At 45.0% G+C, this 15534-nt stretch overlaps 1 protein-coding gene across 1 annotated transcript; it reads right to left on the reverse strand.

Annotated features, from left to right (window-relative positions):
* Positions 1 to 3358: 3358 nt before the first annotated feature.
* Positions 3359 to 15534, reverse strand: znf281a (zinc finger protein 281a). The gene is made up of 7 exons (XM_080857257.1): positions 15400 to 15534; positions 10825 to 11367; positions 8313 to 8417; positions 8019 to 8142; positions 6015 to 6098; positions 5691 to 5809; positions 3359 to 5304 (listed from the first exon to the last, which is right to left on the reverse strand). Exons 2-7 carry the CDS (start codon positions 11266 to 11268, stop codon positions 3595 to 3597), a joined length of 2586 nt encoding a protein of 861 aa, XP_080713383.1. The 5' UTR covers positions 11269 to 11367; positions 15400 to 15534; the 3' UTR covers positions 3359 to 3594.

Consider the following 15534-nt stretch of genomic DNA (forward strand, 5'->3'; position numbering starts at 1 on the left):
TAATTAATACACAGCCATTGCACAGATAAGCCAGTATTCTGGAATGGAAGCAATTAACATGAGGCCCTGCTGAGAAAATGCTTGTGTCCAAATGTATTCATTGCATTAGTTTTGGAGACAGGAAAGGCACAGAAAAGAGGCACACATTCCATCATGCTCACTCCTGTCCTCTCAACAAGAAAAGAGATCAGAGGGAGTGTTTTGGATCTGCTAAGCAAGGAGCAGACATAAGGTATTTAGTGTGTCCTCAAACCTCAAGCATAGATAGAGAGGCCTGTTCACATCTTCTCAATCTCTGGTGTGTTCGTCCTCCTTAAACAATCTAACATGAAAAACACACAGTAGCAGGCCCAGTTTGTTGTTTTTGATAACAGCTTTTTTTATTTCTTTTTTTCCCCTATCAAGTATAAATTCAAATGGACAGGTGCAGCCCTGTGACCCAGACCACAGAGACCTGGAACATAAGATGACTGGAGAAGAGAGAACAGTTCTGTGTGGTACTTTTATATAAAAAAAAAAAAAAAAAAATGAAAAAACGGAAAAAACATGGGGCACAGAGACAGGATAGCAGTACAAAAACAAAGGGAAAAAAAAGTCATGCAAGTCAAACATGGGGTCAAGAAACAATTTTAGTGTTCAATACATGTTCATGTAAACAACATATGCACTTCCAAATAAATACATGTATTATTGCAGACAACAAGGAACCATGACAACAGGTTACCGTAGAGACCACTGCAAAAACCCAACAGTGAGACAGTTGATTGGCGGCTGGTGGACACTTTAAGATCAGTTCTCTAGAACAGGGGCTTTTATCCTGACAGGCCTGGTGGACCGTTTGACTGTTGTCTTCAGTGACAGACAAATTAACCTGTACTCTGGCTAGAAGACTGTTGCTACACTGAACTATATTTGAGGCTGTGCATATAGATATGTACCTGGCCTCCGAGACAGAAGTGTTCTTTAAGAGTATATGTCAGTACGTGCAGGAATCACCTCGCCCCTATTCGAAGATTCTCTGTTCACAGGCTTAGTGACCACCACACAAAAATGGCCTTAGTTCAAGAAAAAAAAAAACTGATGTCTGAAGGATGCTACAGCGTCTGCTACACACAAGCAAACACACACACACACCTCACACACACACACACACACACACACACACACACACACACACACCTCGCTGCCTGGCTCTCCTGATGTACAGTGATATGAGGTATACAGAGAAAAGGTCTGCTGGGGCTTGACATCCAGCCAGCCTCCTCAGAGGTCCTGCTCTTTGTGACTGTAGCTTGTGGTTCCTGTGATCAGTTGCTACTTAACTTCGTGCCACTTCCCTCGGGTAGGGCACAGCATGCTGGCACCCTCTCCTGGACAACGTGTGCAAGCACAGCAGTGAAAAGAAAGGGTTGTCCTCGCGACTTGCAAAGTCAGTAAAAAAAAAAAAAAAACAAGTGGTGTTAAAGACAAAGCAGTTTAGATCCTCTTTTTTCTTTTAAAGTAACAAGCAAAAATAAATGAAAGCAGACAAACTTGACATTTTCTGAAATCGGAGGATTTTGAACTTATGGCTGAAGACTCAGTGCTTCACCCTTCGTGCTTGCATGATTTATCGCCATGTTTGTTTTTTGAATGTCATCATGACACAGATGAAAGTGGACACTCCAAGGTGTGGCCTTTTATTACACTAAGGGCAAAGTCAAACTGACAGGGACAAGCTTGACTAACTAGGGGGTCAGTACTAACCATTATTAGTTGGCCTTTTAATACTTTTCAAAGCAAATAATTCCCAGTCCAAAGAAAACCCCACCCTCCCCCCACCCACTTCTATACCCAATCCTACATACCTCAAAAGCATACGGGAGAAATTGAACGATAATTAAAAAATAGATCACCACATCATCCCCATTCACCTCCCCTGCCCAAGAAGACAATCATCCCACCCTTACCACCTGTTAGTGACCCTATTTCTCCCATACAAATGAAATCATGCCACACACAAAAATGAACAATAATAATAACAATAATAATAATAATAATAATTATAATAAACACAGGCTGGTGGGAGAGCTCCCCTCCCAATATATCTCTGTTGCAGCCTCTCCCAGTAACACAACCCTCCCCATCCCATCCCATCCCATCCCGTACCCATCCAAAACCAAACCTCTCCAACACAACCCCCACCCCATTCCCATCCCGACTGACGCCATCTTGTAAAAAAAAAAAATGAATTCCCCCCCCCCCCCCTCCCTCCGTTGCCTGCCTCGGGAAGTTTAGTTCATGACTACGTGGCTCAAAAAAAGTGCTCGTGGGTGCCCTCCTCGAGAAGGAGGAGTGGCGAGGGAGAAGAGGTGTGTGCGCGAGGAAGACTGAGGGAGAGAGTAAGGGGAAGGAGCTGAAGAGCGTTGGCAGGACGGAGGGGCCCACCTCGCAATTCTTAACCTTGCATCACAGTGGGGCCCACCCTCACCCCTCGCGAACATAACCTGTTCCAGCCGGGCCCTCTTTTGACATCTTGATCTACTATTCCAAGACAGGAGAGGAAGGGTAGAGGGTGGGTTTTGGGACCCTACGGACACCTCTGCTCCTCACCTCCAGCTTGCCCTCTCTCCCCCCTCCCTCCCCCTCACCTGACTGTCCCCAGAAGGATTACATGTCATTATACATATATATATATACTTTTATAAATATATATGGCCCTTATTGAGAGAAAGAAATGCGAGTTATTTCACATAGATGAGAAGAAAAGGAACGACAGAAAAAGAAAAGAAAACGTACCATAATCTCTATACAGCTACGTGGAAAAAGTGTGATCAGTGTTATGGAGCAGTCGGCACTTCCTCGTTCTTGATCTGTCAACGTTTGTCACAGGAGGAGTACAAAAATAAAGATCGTTGCTCATTTTTTTTACGACAAGGCCTGTTATTCCACGATAACAAACACCCGTCTCATCCGACGAGTGATCGCAACACATCCGGGTAGAATTCTCCTTCTACGCTGTTTTAGTATTTTTTTTTCCTGAGTAAAACTTGAATCCTTTGTAACAGACAAATATCTTTACTTTATCCACTTTTATTTCATTTTTTGCTAGTTCAGCTCTTGGCCAATCCCTGCCATCTTAAGCTCATTGTTATTTCATGTGTGTAAGACTGATTTCTAAAAAGTCCTATTGATTTTTTTTTTTTTTTTTTTTTTTTTTACTATTTTAAAACGCATTTCCTCGAGTTTTCAATGGAGTAAGCATTGGGTGACACTATGAAAGGAAAACAGAGAGGGATATAACAGACTAAAATATATAACTCTAGTTTTAAAAAAAGGAAGAATGAACTTAAAAAACAAAATTGCATTTGTTGAGATACTTTGCAGGGCATCCCATGTGAAATTTCATATGAACATAAATGGCAGTGTAATAATTAAAAACAAACTTAAAAAAATAATAACAAAATAGGAGAACTAAATACAAAAAAATTATGATAAGACAAATGACATCAAACTACAAAACTACAACACTGACAACAACCAAAACAACAAAAGCGAGAAAAAATATAAGAATATCAATGAAACGTGACTCTTCTATGCCTCCCTGGCACTCTTTCACCTGTAACTTTGGCTTGTTGGGGTTTTGGATCCGGTGCTCACTGGCTCGCCGACATCAGCTAACAGACTAGCATACCCTGAGAATTCTGAGATGGGAGTCCTGACGCAGTGGTCCACCTCTCCGCCTGAGTCAGTGCCATAGGCCAGGGCCACACCACGCCCGCCGCCGCCACCACCACCTCCTACTGCCTTGAACTGTGAGCCGAACGCCTGCGCAAAGTTTTCGATCTGGTAGGCAGACTTGGCCGTGTCCAGGGTGGCCAGGTCCTGGGAGGGTGTCAGCGGGTAGGCGGCGCTGGCCCCATTCTTGGCTGCGGAGGCGGACGAGGTGCTGCTGGAAGGGGTGTGCGGGGCGGTGTGGGGCGCAGGTGGTGAGGAGGAGGTGGAGGAGGAGTGCGGCTTGTCCAGCTGCTCGATGAGCTCCTGCGAGGGTGTGAGCTGCTGGGCCAGCACAGGCTCCAGGCTGCCCAGGTGAAAGGCATGCTGGGAGGGCTGCGGGGGCGAGCCCGACAGTAGGCTGAAGTGGGACTTTGGCACGGACGAGGTGGAGGATAGCGAGGGCGAGGAGGTGGCCGGTGACGCGGTCGGCTGACCAAACCCGCCACACTCCAGGGGTGACGAGCTGTACACCACGTGCTTGTCGGAGGAGTACAGGGGCCCCGGGTAGGAGCCTGTCACGGAAGGGGAGGAGGAAGAGGAGGAGGGCGATGGGCCGAGGTTGGGGGGCGGGAAGCCTGCGACACCGTGGTGGCCGCTGGTCCTCTCCAGCGCCTGCAGCAGGAAGCGGGAGTACTCGTGCATCATGACCGTCTTATCGCCACCAGAGCCAGGGCTCGGGGCGTCATCGTCGTGACCAAGTGGAGGCTGCAGGTCCACGTGGTGGTGGTGGTTGTGGTGCGGATGGTGGTGGTGGGAGTCCGAGAGGTCGAAGTCGGGCTTGTGAGTGTAATGCTCGAGGAGGCTCTGAAGCACCTCGTCGGGGATGGACGACTTAATGTCGTGCTTGAGGTCCAGAGGCGAGGGGTCCAACAGACCCACCAACGGCCCGTCATTATCCATTACCCCGGATCCCTGCACCCCCAAGTGCCCCACGCCCACGTCATATTCCACCCCGTTCCCAGAACCCACCCCTGACACTCCTGCCGAAATCCCATTAGCCGCAGTCAGGTAGCGCCTCTTCTTGAGGAACTGCATGGCGTCATCATAATTGCTGCTGCTGCTGGTGGCAGTGCCCGTTTTGGTCCCCTCGCCCGGAGTTTGGAGGAGCCCGAGCCCGTCCAGCCCGCCGCCATGCTTGGCCTCGGCTACCCTCTCCAAGCCTTTGCTCCGGCCGCCCTTCTTGAAGGCCATCTTCGGCGGCCGGCCATGCTCAGAGTGGTGCATGCTTGGGCCCAGATGGCCGATGCCGTCCACTCCATGTTTGTCCAGTGAGTAGCTGCCAGCGGGCAGGGAGCCGTACGGCCCGTCCTGAGCGCCCATGGCTGGGCCCCCCGCCCCTCCGGCTCCTTGCTTCCTCCGCTTGCGCTCCCCGCCCTCGCCCCCCTTGGCCTTCGCCCTCTTGCGGCCGGGAGCGGGGCCGTTTCCCTGAGTGAGTGAGTAGCTGCCCTGGTCGTTGTCGGCCTCCAGCAGGGCCCCGTCCACACCCTTCTTTATGGCTTCACCGCACGTGCGCTTGTGTTTCAGCAACCGGTCCGTACGGGAAAAATACTGCAGCACAGGGAAAACCGAAGTTAGAACAAGAAGAAGGGGGAAAAAAGGGCCGCACTCATACATCGCACAAGAATTGTACACTGGTCAAAAGTTGGACAGTTGTGCACAAACACGATCAATGAACCACCATATTTAAACATATTTTATTAAAAGTTGGAGTTCAGGTGGCATCCAAACTTTTCACCATGGTGATAGGATTAAAAAAAAAATCAGATTTGTGATATTTAATCTGATGTTCTTTCTACTTCCTGTTAGTTGCTTTTGCCACGGCAATGCTAAAAATACCAAACTGGCCAAAGTTTTGTGCACCGGTGTGCTGCAGCTGAGAATAAGGTTGTGGTTTATCCTTTAACCTCTAATCTTATCTACCGGCAGCTCCTCACCTGTTGGCAGGTGTCACACTTGTATGGCTTTTCTCCACTGTGAGTCCGCTTGTGTCTCTCCATGTGGTACTTCTGAATGAAGCGCATGTTGCACTGGTCACAGCTGAACGGCTTCTCTCCTGGCCACAGGAACACCCACACAGAGATAGGTGTTTAATTAAGAATTAGAACATTAGCATTGGAGGGATGCTACAAACACCCTTCTCTGTCCATAAGGCACCGTGAGCGGTACAGGTCAAAAAATAACCTCCCCAATTGGGGAAGAGATCCAATCATGGGATGCCCTTGGAGGGCTCGGGTGCAGTGTGCGCCAGCTCAACTCACCACTGTGGATCTTCTCGTGTCTTTGCAGGAGGTACTTCTGGATGAAGCTCATGTTGCACTGACTGCATCTGAAAGGCCTCTCACCTAAAAGGATGACGACAAGCACTCAGTTTGTGAGATGATCATAGCTCATCAAAATTCCTCACCGTTTCAGCAACAAGGAATTGCTGAATGTAAATCACAGCAATAATTGTTACCATTGCAGAGAAGTTGATGTTGACTCCATTTTGGCTGCTTAATCTAGGTTTGTCAAGCATAGTTTAACCTAAAACATTTTTTTTTCATTTTTAGTAATTTACCGAACCTTTATGTTAACATGTGGAAAGTGAGTTATGCATAGGGCTGGGCGATAAAACGATAAAAATAATTATCGCGATAATGACTTCCCTCGATAAAGCTATCGTAACATTAATTCATTTTCAATATCATCAATAATGTCGATAGAGAATAATTAGGAACAGCAGTCCATTTAATTTCTGTGATGCAGCAGGAAGTTGCGGAGAAATGGTATCAGGGTGGCCGCGGGGCATTAAAAAGTCTTAAATCGCTGCGTTGTCTATGGTTAGGTCAGAGTGTAGACTGCGCAGCTAAAGCGTCTACAAACAAGTGACTAGATAGCCTACTAGCTGGCTAGCCTGCTAACAAGCTCTCTAGTCCTGTCAGCACTATTTCCACACGCTACACCACGCTAGCAATGTATTCATTTTTACCTTACAACGAACCAACAGTTTATGGAAATTAAACGGTGGTCACTTAAACATATTTATCACAGTGTGAGACAGAAAAAAAAAAAGGTTTTACATTTACGTTATGTTCTAATATGTGACCGTTAGCACACCATTCATTCAACTCCATTGGTAGCTAACGTTACCACTTATTAGCCAGCTGTGCTGTAATCTGCTGTTGCTCTGATATTGGGAGGTGGTCTACCTGTTGCTTTGATCGCTAACTTGCCACTGTAACTCCATCCCTGGAATGCTTTGAGTAGTAAAACACGAACAATGTCCTATGTTTCCATTGTGCACTTTATTCGCAAATGTTATTTTCTTGCGGTCGTTCAAATGATCGGAACTTCTTGCGGTAGGGCTGAATCTCGTAGCCTAGACTTGAGGGGATAACCCCACCCCCCGGATTGCTCCACAGCCAGGGCTCCTCTTTATTGGTTTATCATCGTATTTTCGCATTACACACATTTAGCTGATGTTCTTAAACTCAACCGGACGAACCGGTTATTATCAGACATCAGTTTGTTTACTTGGAAAGATTACTGTTTACTTCCACTTTTGATTTGTTTTGAAGTTGAGAAATGTTGGGAGTTTACAATAAAAAAGAAACATTGAAACCTTTGGTTTGCACAGGCGTTCTTGTCTGAAGCAAATGAAACAGACTTAATTTATATCGTCTTATATCGTTATCGAATGAATATATAAATATCTATCGTGATTATAACTAACTAGCCCTAGTTATGCATACACAAATGCAATTCATCTTTGTGATTAGAATATGCATCGGAAATTAAATGTAATTACTTGTATGTAATTCACTTATTATGCTACCGTAGCCAATACTTGTGTAAATGCTACGTGGCATAATTATAATTTGCATAGCATTTTCAAACAGGTGACGTAGCTGGTCTGTTCTCTGCTTTAAGCAAGCCGGGCACTGCAAAGCATTGAGTGGCCTTAGGTTGCTGAACTGTCAATGCCCTACATTCATGATCATTAAGCTAGGCAATTAAATGCCAGGAAGTATCTTCTAGGATTAGGGTAATTAAAATGTTGTTGATGTGTTACAAGTGTATTAAGGCCTTTAAAAGGTTGAAAGGTTCTCTTTTTATTCTCATTAAATGTTTTACTTAACATTTAAAATTCTTAATTTGCAGGCATGATGGCCTGCACACCCACACATTTTTTATGCATTAAGGTGACTCATCTGAGAAAAAGACTGAAAACAGGCTGTCTTTGTGACGTGTGTGTGTGTGTGTGTGTGTGTGTGTATACACACCTGTGTGTATGAGCACATGTCTGCGCAAGTGGTAGGAGCTGCGAAAGGCTGCGTTGCAGTGCTCGCAGATGTGTGGCTTGGAGTGGGGCGACAGGCTTTCACCATCTGGGTCCAGCATTAGAGCCTGTGGTCATCAACAGGTCACATTTGGTTGAACATCGAACGCAAGCCACCACGTTATTTATAGAAAGACACTGGCTAAGACAGAACATGACGGTTTAACAACTACGGCACCACAGGTTTATCACTGGAGGTGAAGGAATTAAATGAGGGTTAACTCCATCTCTACTATACCTTCGATTCGCCACGTTTCCGACGAGGTTTCCCTTCCGTTCCATCACCGTTTGACTTCCGACCCTTCCTTCCGGAGGACTCTTTCCCAAGCCTCCCAGATAGCTGCTGGCCAAAATGGAATGAGGGAGGGAGAGGTGGAAGAAGAGAGGGACAGCGAGAGAGATGCACAATGCAGGAGAGGAATTAGCACCAGAGTTTAGAACCTACTGATCCTCTGCCTCAACTCATCAGTTAACCCATTTGTGGCTTACCGCACGCAACAGAATTTGAACTGTTTGACTGATCCTGAACACGCTCGCCTTATTTCATAATCCTTCACACAGACACACACACAGAGAGAATACAGATGGAGGCTTAGTTGAATTAGTTGGGTTGGTTAGGTGACAGAAGGCGTGGCAATAAACCGAGCATTTATGGCCCTTTTAAACACTCCCCTGAGAGTGAGAAACTAGGGGAGACAAAGTGAGAAAGAAAGACTAAACGACATCTGTCCGTGGTCAACTACACCAAACAAGATGGAAAGCTGGGCTGAAAACCTCAACCGGCTAAAAGCACTCAGTTTTTCAAATTAGCATATCCATGGCTCTTCTTAAATGCGCAATATTTTGAATGATTTGGAAGCATCTAAAGAGGCACTGACTATGAAATTATGGACAGAAGGCCCGTTTACTGGGTCTCAGCTGTTAGGGGTACATTTTAATTTCCCCGCCACCCTGCATCTCTGGCATTTCAATCTCAATTAACTTTTACATCTCCAGCTTGCCCTAGTCTAATGGCCACATATGGGAAACAACATTACAGCTTGCATGTGATGATGGGGGGGGGGGGGGGGGGGGGGGGGGGGGGCCGAGAGAAATGGCTGCATTAAATTAAGAGCGCGGGAGACTCTGCCAAGAAAAACTCATTCATTTCCTCTACTCAAGGACAAATGCTCTGAGAAACAAAATGGCGGGATCATCACACGTGCAGACTACAACAATGTGGAAGAGGCCAGGTAACACTCTTGAACGGACCTGGCAGATTCACGCCACATTGGGGGGCTGGATCTATTGCTGTCTTGGCTGCCATCTGAACTTGCTACCTGACCTACCAAAGCACCAGCCCTTTGACTGTCTAGTGTGAACAGAAGAGCAAACTGCCTCACAACCGTTAATGGCAAAGCCTGTTTGATCTCAGGAAAGAGAGATCGAAACAAAAGATTTGATATACTGAGAAGAAAAAAGGCAGCATGGATAAACAGCAGGTGTGGGCTTGAGGCCCCACTCTGAAGATCAATGCAGACTGAGTTTCTCACTCCCACACACTCAAAAGGAGAGAGAGAGAGAGACAGACAGACAGTGGGAGAGAGACAGACAAGCAGATAGATAGAGAGAGAGAGAGAGAGGAGTGGTGTCTGGGAAGTTATTTTAAAATCATTTATGATGACTGTACTGATGATTGCACATTTCATGCCCTGATAAAGCAGCCAAGAGCCTGGCAACCGCTGCATGCCGGCTTTGTGTGGTTTTAGAACGTCTGCTTGTGTGCGTGATCCAAGTGTGCAAGCTGTTACAGGACGACTGCACTCCTGCCAAGCTCCTCCAGCTCATGCAGAAGGAGGCTGGATTACATCAGCGCTAACAGCAGATTTACATTTGAATCCGAGACGTCAGGGGATTTATGCAACTGCGCACAAAAACACATCAGCATGTGTTATTTTGTTTCATGTTTCGCCACTCGTTTCCAGAAAGATACTCAACGTGAAAATGATACGGCTTTAAGACTGTGTGCAAGCCTTTTTTTTTTTTTCATGCGCTGTACTTGGGACAAATTTGTCATCGGCCTTGAAGTAAGTTTGGGAGATGAAGTGCTTCGGAGTCTACATTGCACAAGAGATGATGCAAAGTAAATAATGTGCGGCTAAACCATTCTAACATGAACATGCACACGTTATGCATGGCTGCTGCACGTTATGTAGTAATACTTCAAACGCAGTAGTGTTTCTAGTATAACATGTCAGTACACAATGGCATCGGTGTTTAGGAATATCTACATTTCAAGCCAAAGAAAATTAATTAATATCTTCAAAGATATCAACATTTTTATTGGTCTGCTTTAAACTGTCATGTCGATAACCAGGAACTAAATCAAAGTTTTAAAAGGCAAAATTGTGATGTGAAGAAAAATGTGTCACGTCACACAACTTCAAAAAAGGCCCATTGCAGTGTCTGTGCTCAGCATTAGTTTGTCTGTGATTACTTTAGTCTGCCGACAGCACTTTGCACTGGATTCTGTAGCCTATTAAGGGCCACCTTTACTGGAGATGGGCGATATCACCTATAAACCTGTGGCACCATTATCAGTGACGATAGTCGCAAAATTAAAAATGTTGGCACATTGGCCAACATTTTAGTCACCAATATAGAACCCTTTAAGCACTCCCTCTCTTCCCATCTCCCTCCCTCTATGCATCTCCATCCCTCTACCCTTCTCTCTCTCCCCCTCATCCCCTACTCCATGCTGTCATTCTTACATTGCTCAGGCTGAGGTCATGCACCATCAGGTTCTGGTGGTTGTTCAACGACACCTCCAGTAGGTCTGATCCGTTCCTCTGGCCCATGACCCCGTTGTGGCCCCCTCCTCCTCCGCCTGGGTAGAGCGGCAACCTGTAGTCATGCTCCGGAAGCTTCTCTTGCTTGATGCCCATGGCGTGCACATAGTCGCCCACTCCCCCCATAAGGCCCCCCAGGCTCCCGATGCCCATGCTGCCCCCACAGTCGGGAGAGTCTCGTTCCTTCTTCAGGCTCATCATCTCTTGCGGGGGCATGTCGGCCATGACTGACTGGGCGGCCAGCCGGGTGAAGCTGGTGACAGGCGGCAGGTGGCTGAACATGAGCATGCTCGTGCCAAAACCGCCGTCCATGCTGCCGTTGGGCCGCAGGAACTCACCGCCCAGCTTGTCCTGAATGAGGCTCATGGTGGCTGGTCTGAAACACGTACGCTCGCTGGGATGGGTTGGCTGGCGGTGGTGCTGATGCTGCTGGATTTACTTCAACAGGAGGCCACCACACTCATCCTATGGATAAGACAGGTATTGAAAGAAGGGGCAGGACAGGGGAAAGAGAGACAAAGAAAAAACATTTTCAGTTTAGACATACTTGGTACAGGGCTCACAAATTGCTAGCCTAACGTCCAGAGACAATCATGTTTTCTCGTTGGGTTACCGAAATGTAACTACACCTTGTCTGAGAGATCAGAAATTAGCCCTCAAGTGAAATACAATCCAGTCCTTTATTTGGCTTGCTATTTGGAGTAAACACTTTGACCAACAAACATTTACATTGACATTTAGCAGACGCTTGTATCCAAAGCGACGTACAAGGGAGAGTCAAACTAGAAACATACGAGTTATTGATCATGATGGTTTGTCTGCTAGAAAGTGTGCGCGTTAATCGCTGGAGTAATAGTTTGGTTGTGTCTAATGTCATTGTCCTCTGTTACATTCACATTCCACACAAAATAGTGTATCAGAAAAGCTCATATCAATACTGTTTTGTGCACATAACAGACAAACATATATCTCATAGCATTTACGCCACAACATAAGTTCAGATTTCAGGTTAGTCACATCTTCATCCGTTTGTTCTTGTGCAACTGTATTGCCATAGTCCACGGACTGAGACATGAGTGTACAGAGTACGTTTATGTACATGTGCATGTGCAGTGAATAGCTAAAGCTTGCAAAATTGCCAACATCTGTGTGTGCAAATCAAAATGTAACGTCAAAGGGAGACAACAAGCATTGATTTACACCAATATTTCAGCTCTACTTAATCAAAAAGAACAGAGAAAGAAGAGCAGTCCACAAAACAGTAAAATTCAAGTTTTGTAACAGTGCTCTATTCAGAGTATAACTATTTACTTTGTTCTTGATGGTTTTTTTTTTTACTCAGGTAGACCGCTCAAACTGAGATGGATAATGATTTTTCACGATTGTTGCAGTCTTAGTTTTCTAAATGTTTTTATTGCTTTTTAATTTTTATTTGGGCTACTCTAATTCATGTCCCGCAACCATAATCTGAAAAATTCCTGCCTGAAGGGCTACCAGGGATTTAGAAATGTTGCGACTGTGGTAATTCCTTGTATTCATGCAAGTGTTTTAAGATAAATAGTGAATTCTGGAAAGGATCATGGCAGCGAAATTAGACTGATAAGAAATCTGTGCTTGATACTGGTGGCAGGACTCAAGTTGAAAATTGACCAAATGTGCACTTTCCCCTAAAAACCACAAACTCATCTGGCTAATTATGGGAAAAGGCCTTATTGTAATCAGCCTACTTTGTTGTGCTCCACAAAAGGGAATGAGAACAAAATAAGTGGGCTAAGTTTAAAAAGAAAAAGCTTAAAGCAAAGACATTTACATCTAAATACAATTAGGCCTATTGGAAATCAATGCTGAAATAAATGTAATTGAGACAATCTTCTATGGACATATCCATTTAAGGGGCTTTGCTGATTATTTCTATGGGAAATAAGTAAACAACGTACACACACACAAATGCTGTATAACACTCCTGGGAGAGACAGAGACAGACACATTATCATATAAAGGAACCTGAAACATTCTGATTGCAGTAGTCCTTGGGGAATGGCAGGCTCATACTCTTTGATCTGGCCATTAACTGCATAGCTGGATTAATGGCAGCTCTGTTTTGTGGGTCAGGGAGACTCGAGTCTGAGATCCTCACACACATATGGCCACAGTCTCTCAGCTCAACATCACAGTCCTCCGTTGCCATTCGGAAGACAGTTTTGTCAGTCGCTCAGGAAATATCTGTCTCTGAGGAGTCAAGCCAAAACTTCGGTCCATATGGTATCAGACAGTTTGTGATGTGTAAAGATGCTCCTATTTTCTCCTGTCAAATCATCTTTTTTACACTGACAAGCTCCCAGATACACACAAGTCCTCCCACAGGGACGGCTACACCATGTTAGGAAGTCCGAACACTTCCTAGGTCCCTTGTTAAAGAAGGGTACATCAGAGGTTGTCAAAATCAGAACTCAACAGCCAATAAAACACACACCTCCCTTCATTGCTCCTAATCCACTTCTGTTGATTTGCTCAAATTGTGTACTGCTCGTTCTGAGCCACTTTGTTTGCCATTTACATAGCCTGGACTTTGTAAATGGCAAACAGAGTTATTTTGAGCGCACACTCAGATCAGACAACTACAGGACATTGAATAGAAATACGCTGATTTTGTCAAAAAGTGTACTGGATTATAAGGACTATCTTTCATTACATGAAAAAACAACTTACAATTGCTTTATAGGACACCATACACCGTGGACACAGAAAATGGCTGGTACTGGTTCAAATTCCTTCAGGCAAATGTTTCCAAAATAAACAGATTCCCCTCAGCCCTGGTGTTTAGTGGGGTTCAACACAAGGAGGGAGCGAAGCGGCACATCGAAGCCTAGCCTATCCACTGGACCTGAACTGAGCATGTCTAATTTCTCAAACTCTTCTAACCGTCATAAGCCACATTAAAACATAGAATAGGCCAAGTGCACTCAAACAATAGGAATAAATACTGTACTAAAACTGCTATTTGAAGTCTATATCAAACTTTTAATATTTTATGGGTAATGCAGATCGATGGCCGCTACTGATGCATGGTAACCCGCGTCCCTTAATTACTGCGTGGCGATTAAGTCCTGCCTCCTTCGCTTTGTTTATTGTATCGAGGACGCGTGTGCGCGTTCAGTGTAACCGAGGAAACGTTTTAGACGTTTTCCTATCAATTTAGACGGTTTCCTATTAGACAAGTACATTCAGACGGGTAGATTGTGTGTCTACGCTTCATCTGGCCGAGATACAAATTACTGATAATAAACATTAGGTCTGGGGGTTCACAGCCAGGTCAAGAAACATCTAGAGACCATTGTAACATAAAAACGCAACTCCAATGTACAATGGAGTTGTATTATTCTACAGTGCACACGGCTGGAAGGTTGTTGATCTAAGTCTAAGTTGGGACAAAGCGGTTCCACATATATAAAAACATAATCCATCGCGCTATTGGCATGGCCGTCACACAAGAACTTAGAGCGAAACTTCATAGAAATTCTTATGCGTTATGGGCCATGAAACCTTCACTCACATGACAAAAGTCGTCAACTTTGCAGTGCGGTGATGTCTATTCATTCAGGTTCAAGTTGATTTGCTCAACCCGAAGAAGGTGAAGGCGTTATAATAGCCACATATTGAAAGGTCCCATTCAGTCGCAATGCATCAAAACGACAAAGACGTAGCTTAAGTTGTCAGGAATCTCTCAAGTTATTCACTTAAACGTGATTTCACTTACGCAGTGCTGAGGCCTTTGTGTGTATCTCGGAACGCAGACTGCTGACTGCGTAAGATGCATATGCTATGCAAATAGCTTCACGTACACTAATGCTAGCAAATCAATCAAAGAGAATAAATAAGTGGCCCGTTCATATGTAGCAGAATCCAAGATGGAGATAACTAACCAGTGATTTTAATCAGTAGAGCCCAGCATTCTGGTATATACAACCCGTATCTGTTCTCTATTAGATAAGTAACGTTAACCTTCCCGTTATGGTGGTGTCCATATTAATAACTGCTTGATCCTGACTCACAAAGGGCCTAGCAGACATGCTAGTTTGTTAGCAACAAAGCTAGGTACATGACGCTCACTTAGCAAAAACAGAGCACAACAATAAAAACATTTTAAACTCCATCATCTATTAATATAATCATTATAGATCAAATTAGTTATATGTTTCGATTGTAACGAATGTTATTACATTCGTTTTCAGCAAACAGCTCCTCTCTAGACCAAGTCGGGTGAAAACAAAAAAACGACAGATATTAAGTGAGCACAATGGTGTAGCTATGCAAGCGGCAACGTTAACCCCATAATAAATGGCCCATGCAACTCAACAGAACAATTGATGCTTGACTCGAGCTAGGCTAACTGGCTAACTAACGTTGGTGCGTTTCGCTTTGTTGTCTCACTTGGCAGCATGCGTTTTCTCGTCTGCTGAAATTACCAGAAACATCGATTTTCAACACTTCGCTCACCAGTGCATGACCACCGCTCTCTGTATCGCCGTGTATTTTTCACCTTCGGTCGTTCCTTAGGGTCTTCAGAGCCCAAACATTGTTCCCCTGCAGCTGCAGCGTTCCTCCATCTTGTCTCAACGCGGGGAATTCTGG

Source organism: Sprattus sprattus, assembly GCF_963457725.1.
Source record: "Sprattus sprattus genome assembly, chromosome: 18".
In the NCBI taxonomy this organism is placed as follows: Eukaryota; Metazoa; Chordata; class Actinopteri; order Clupeiformes; family Clupeidae; genus Sprattus; species Sprattus sprattus.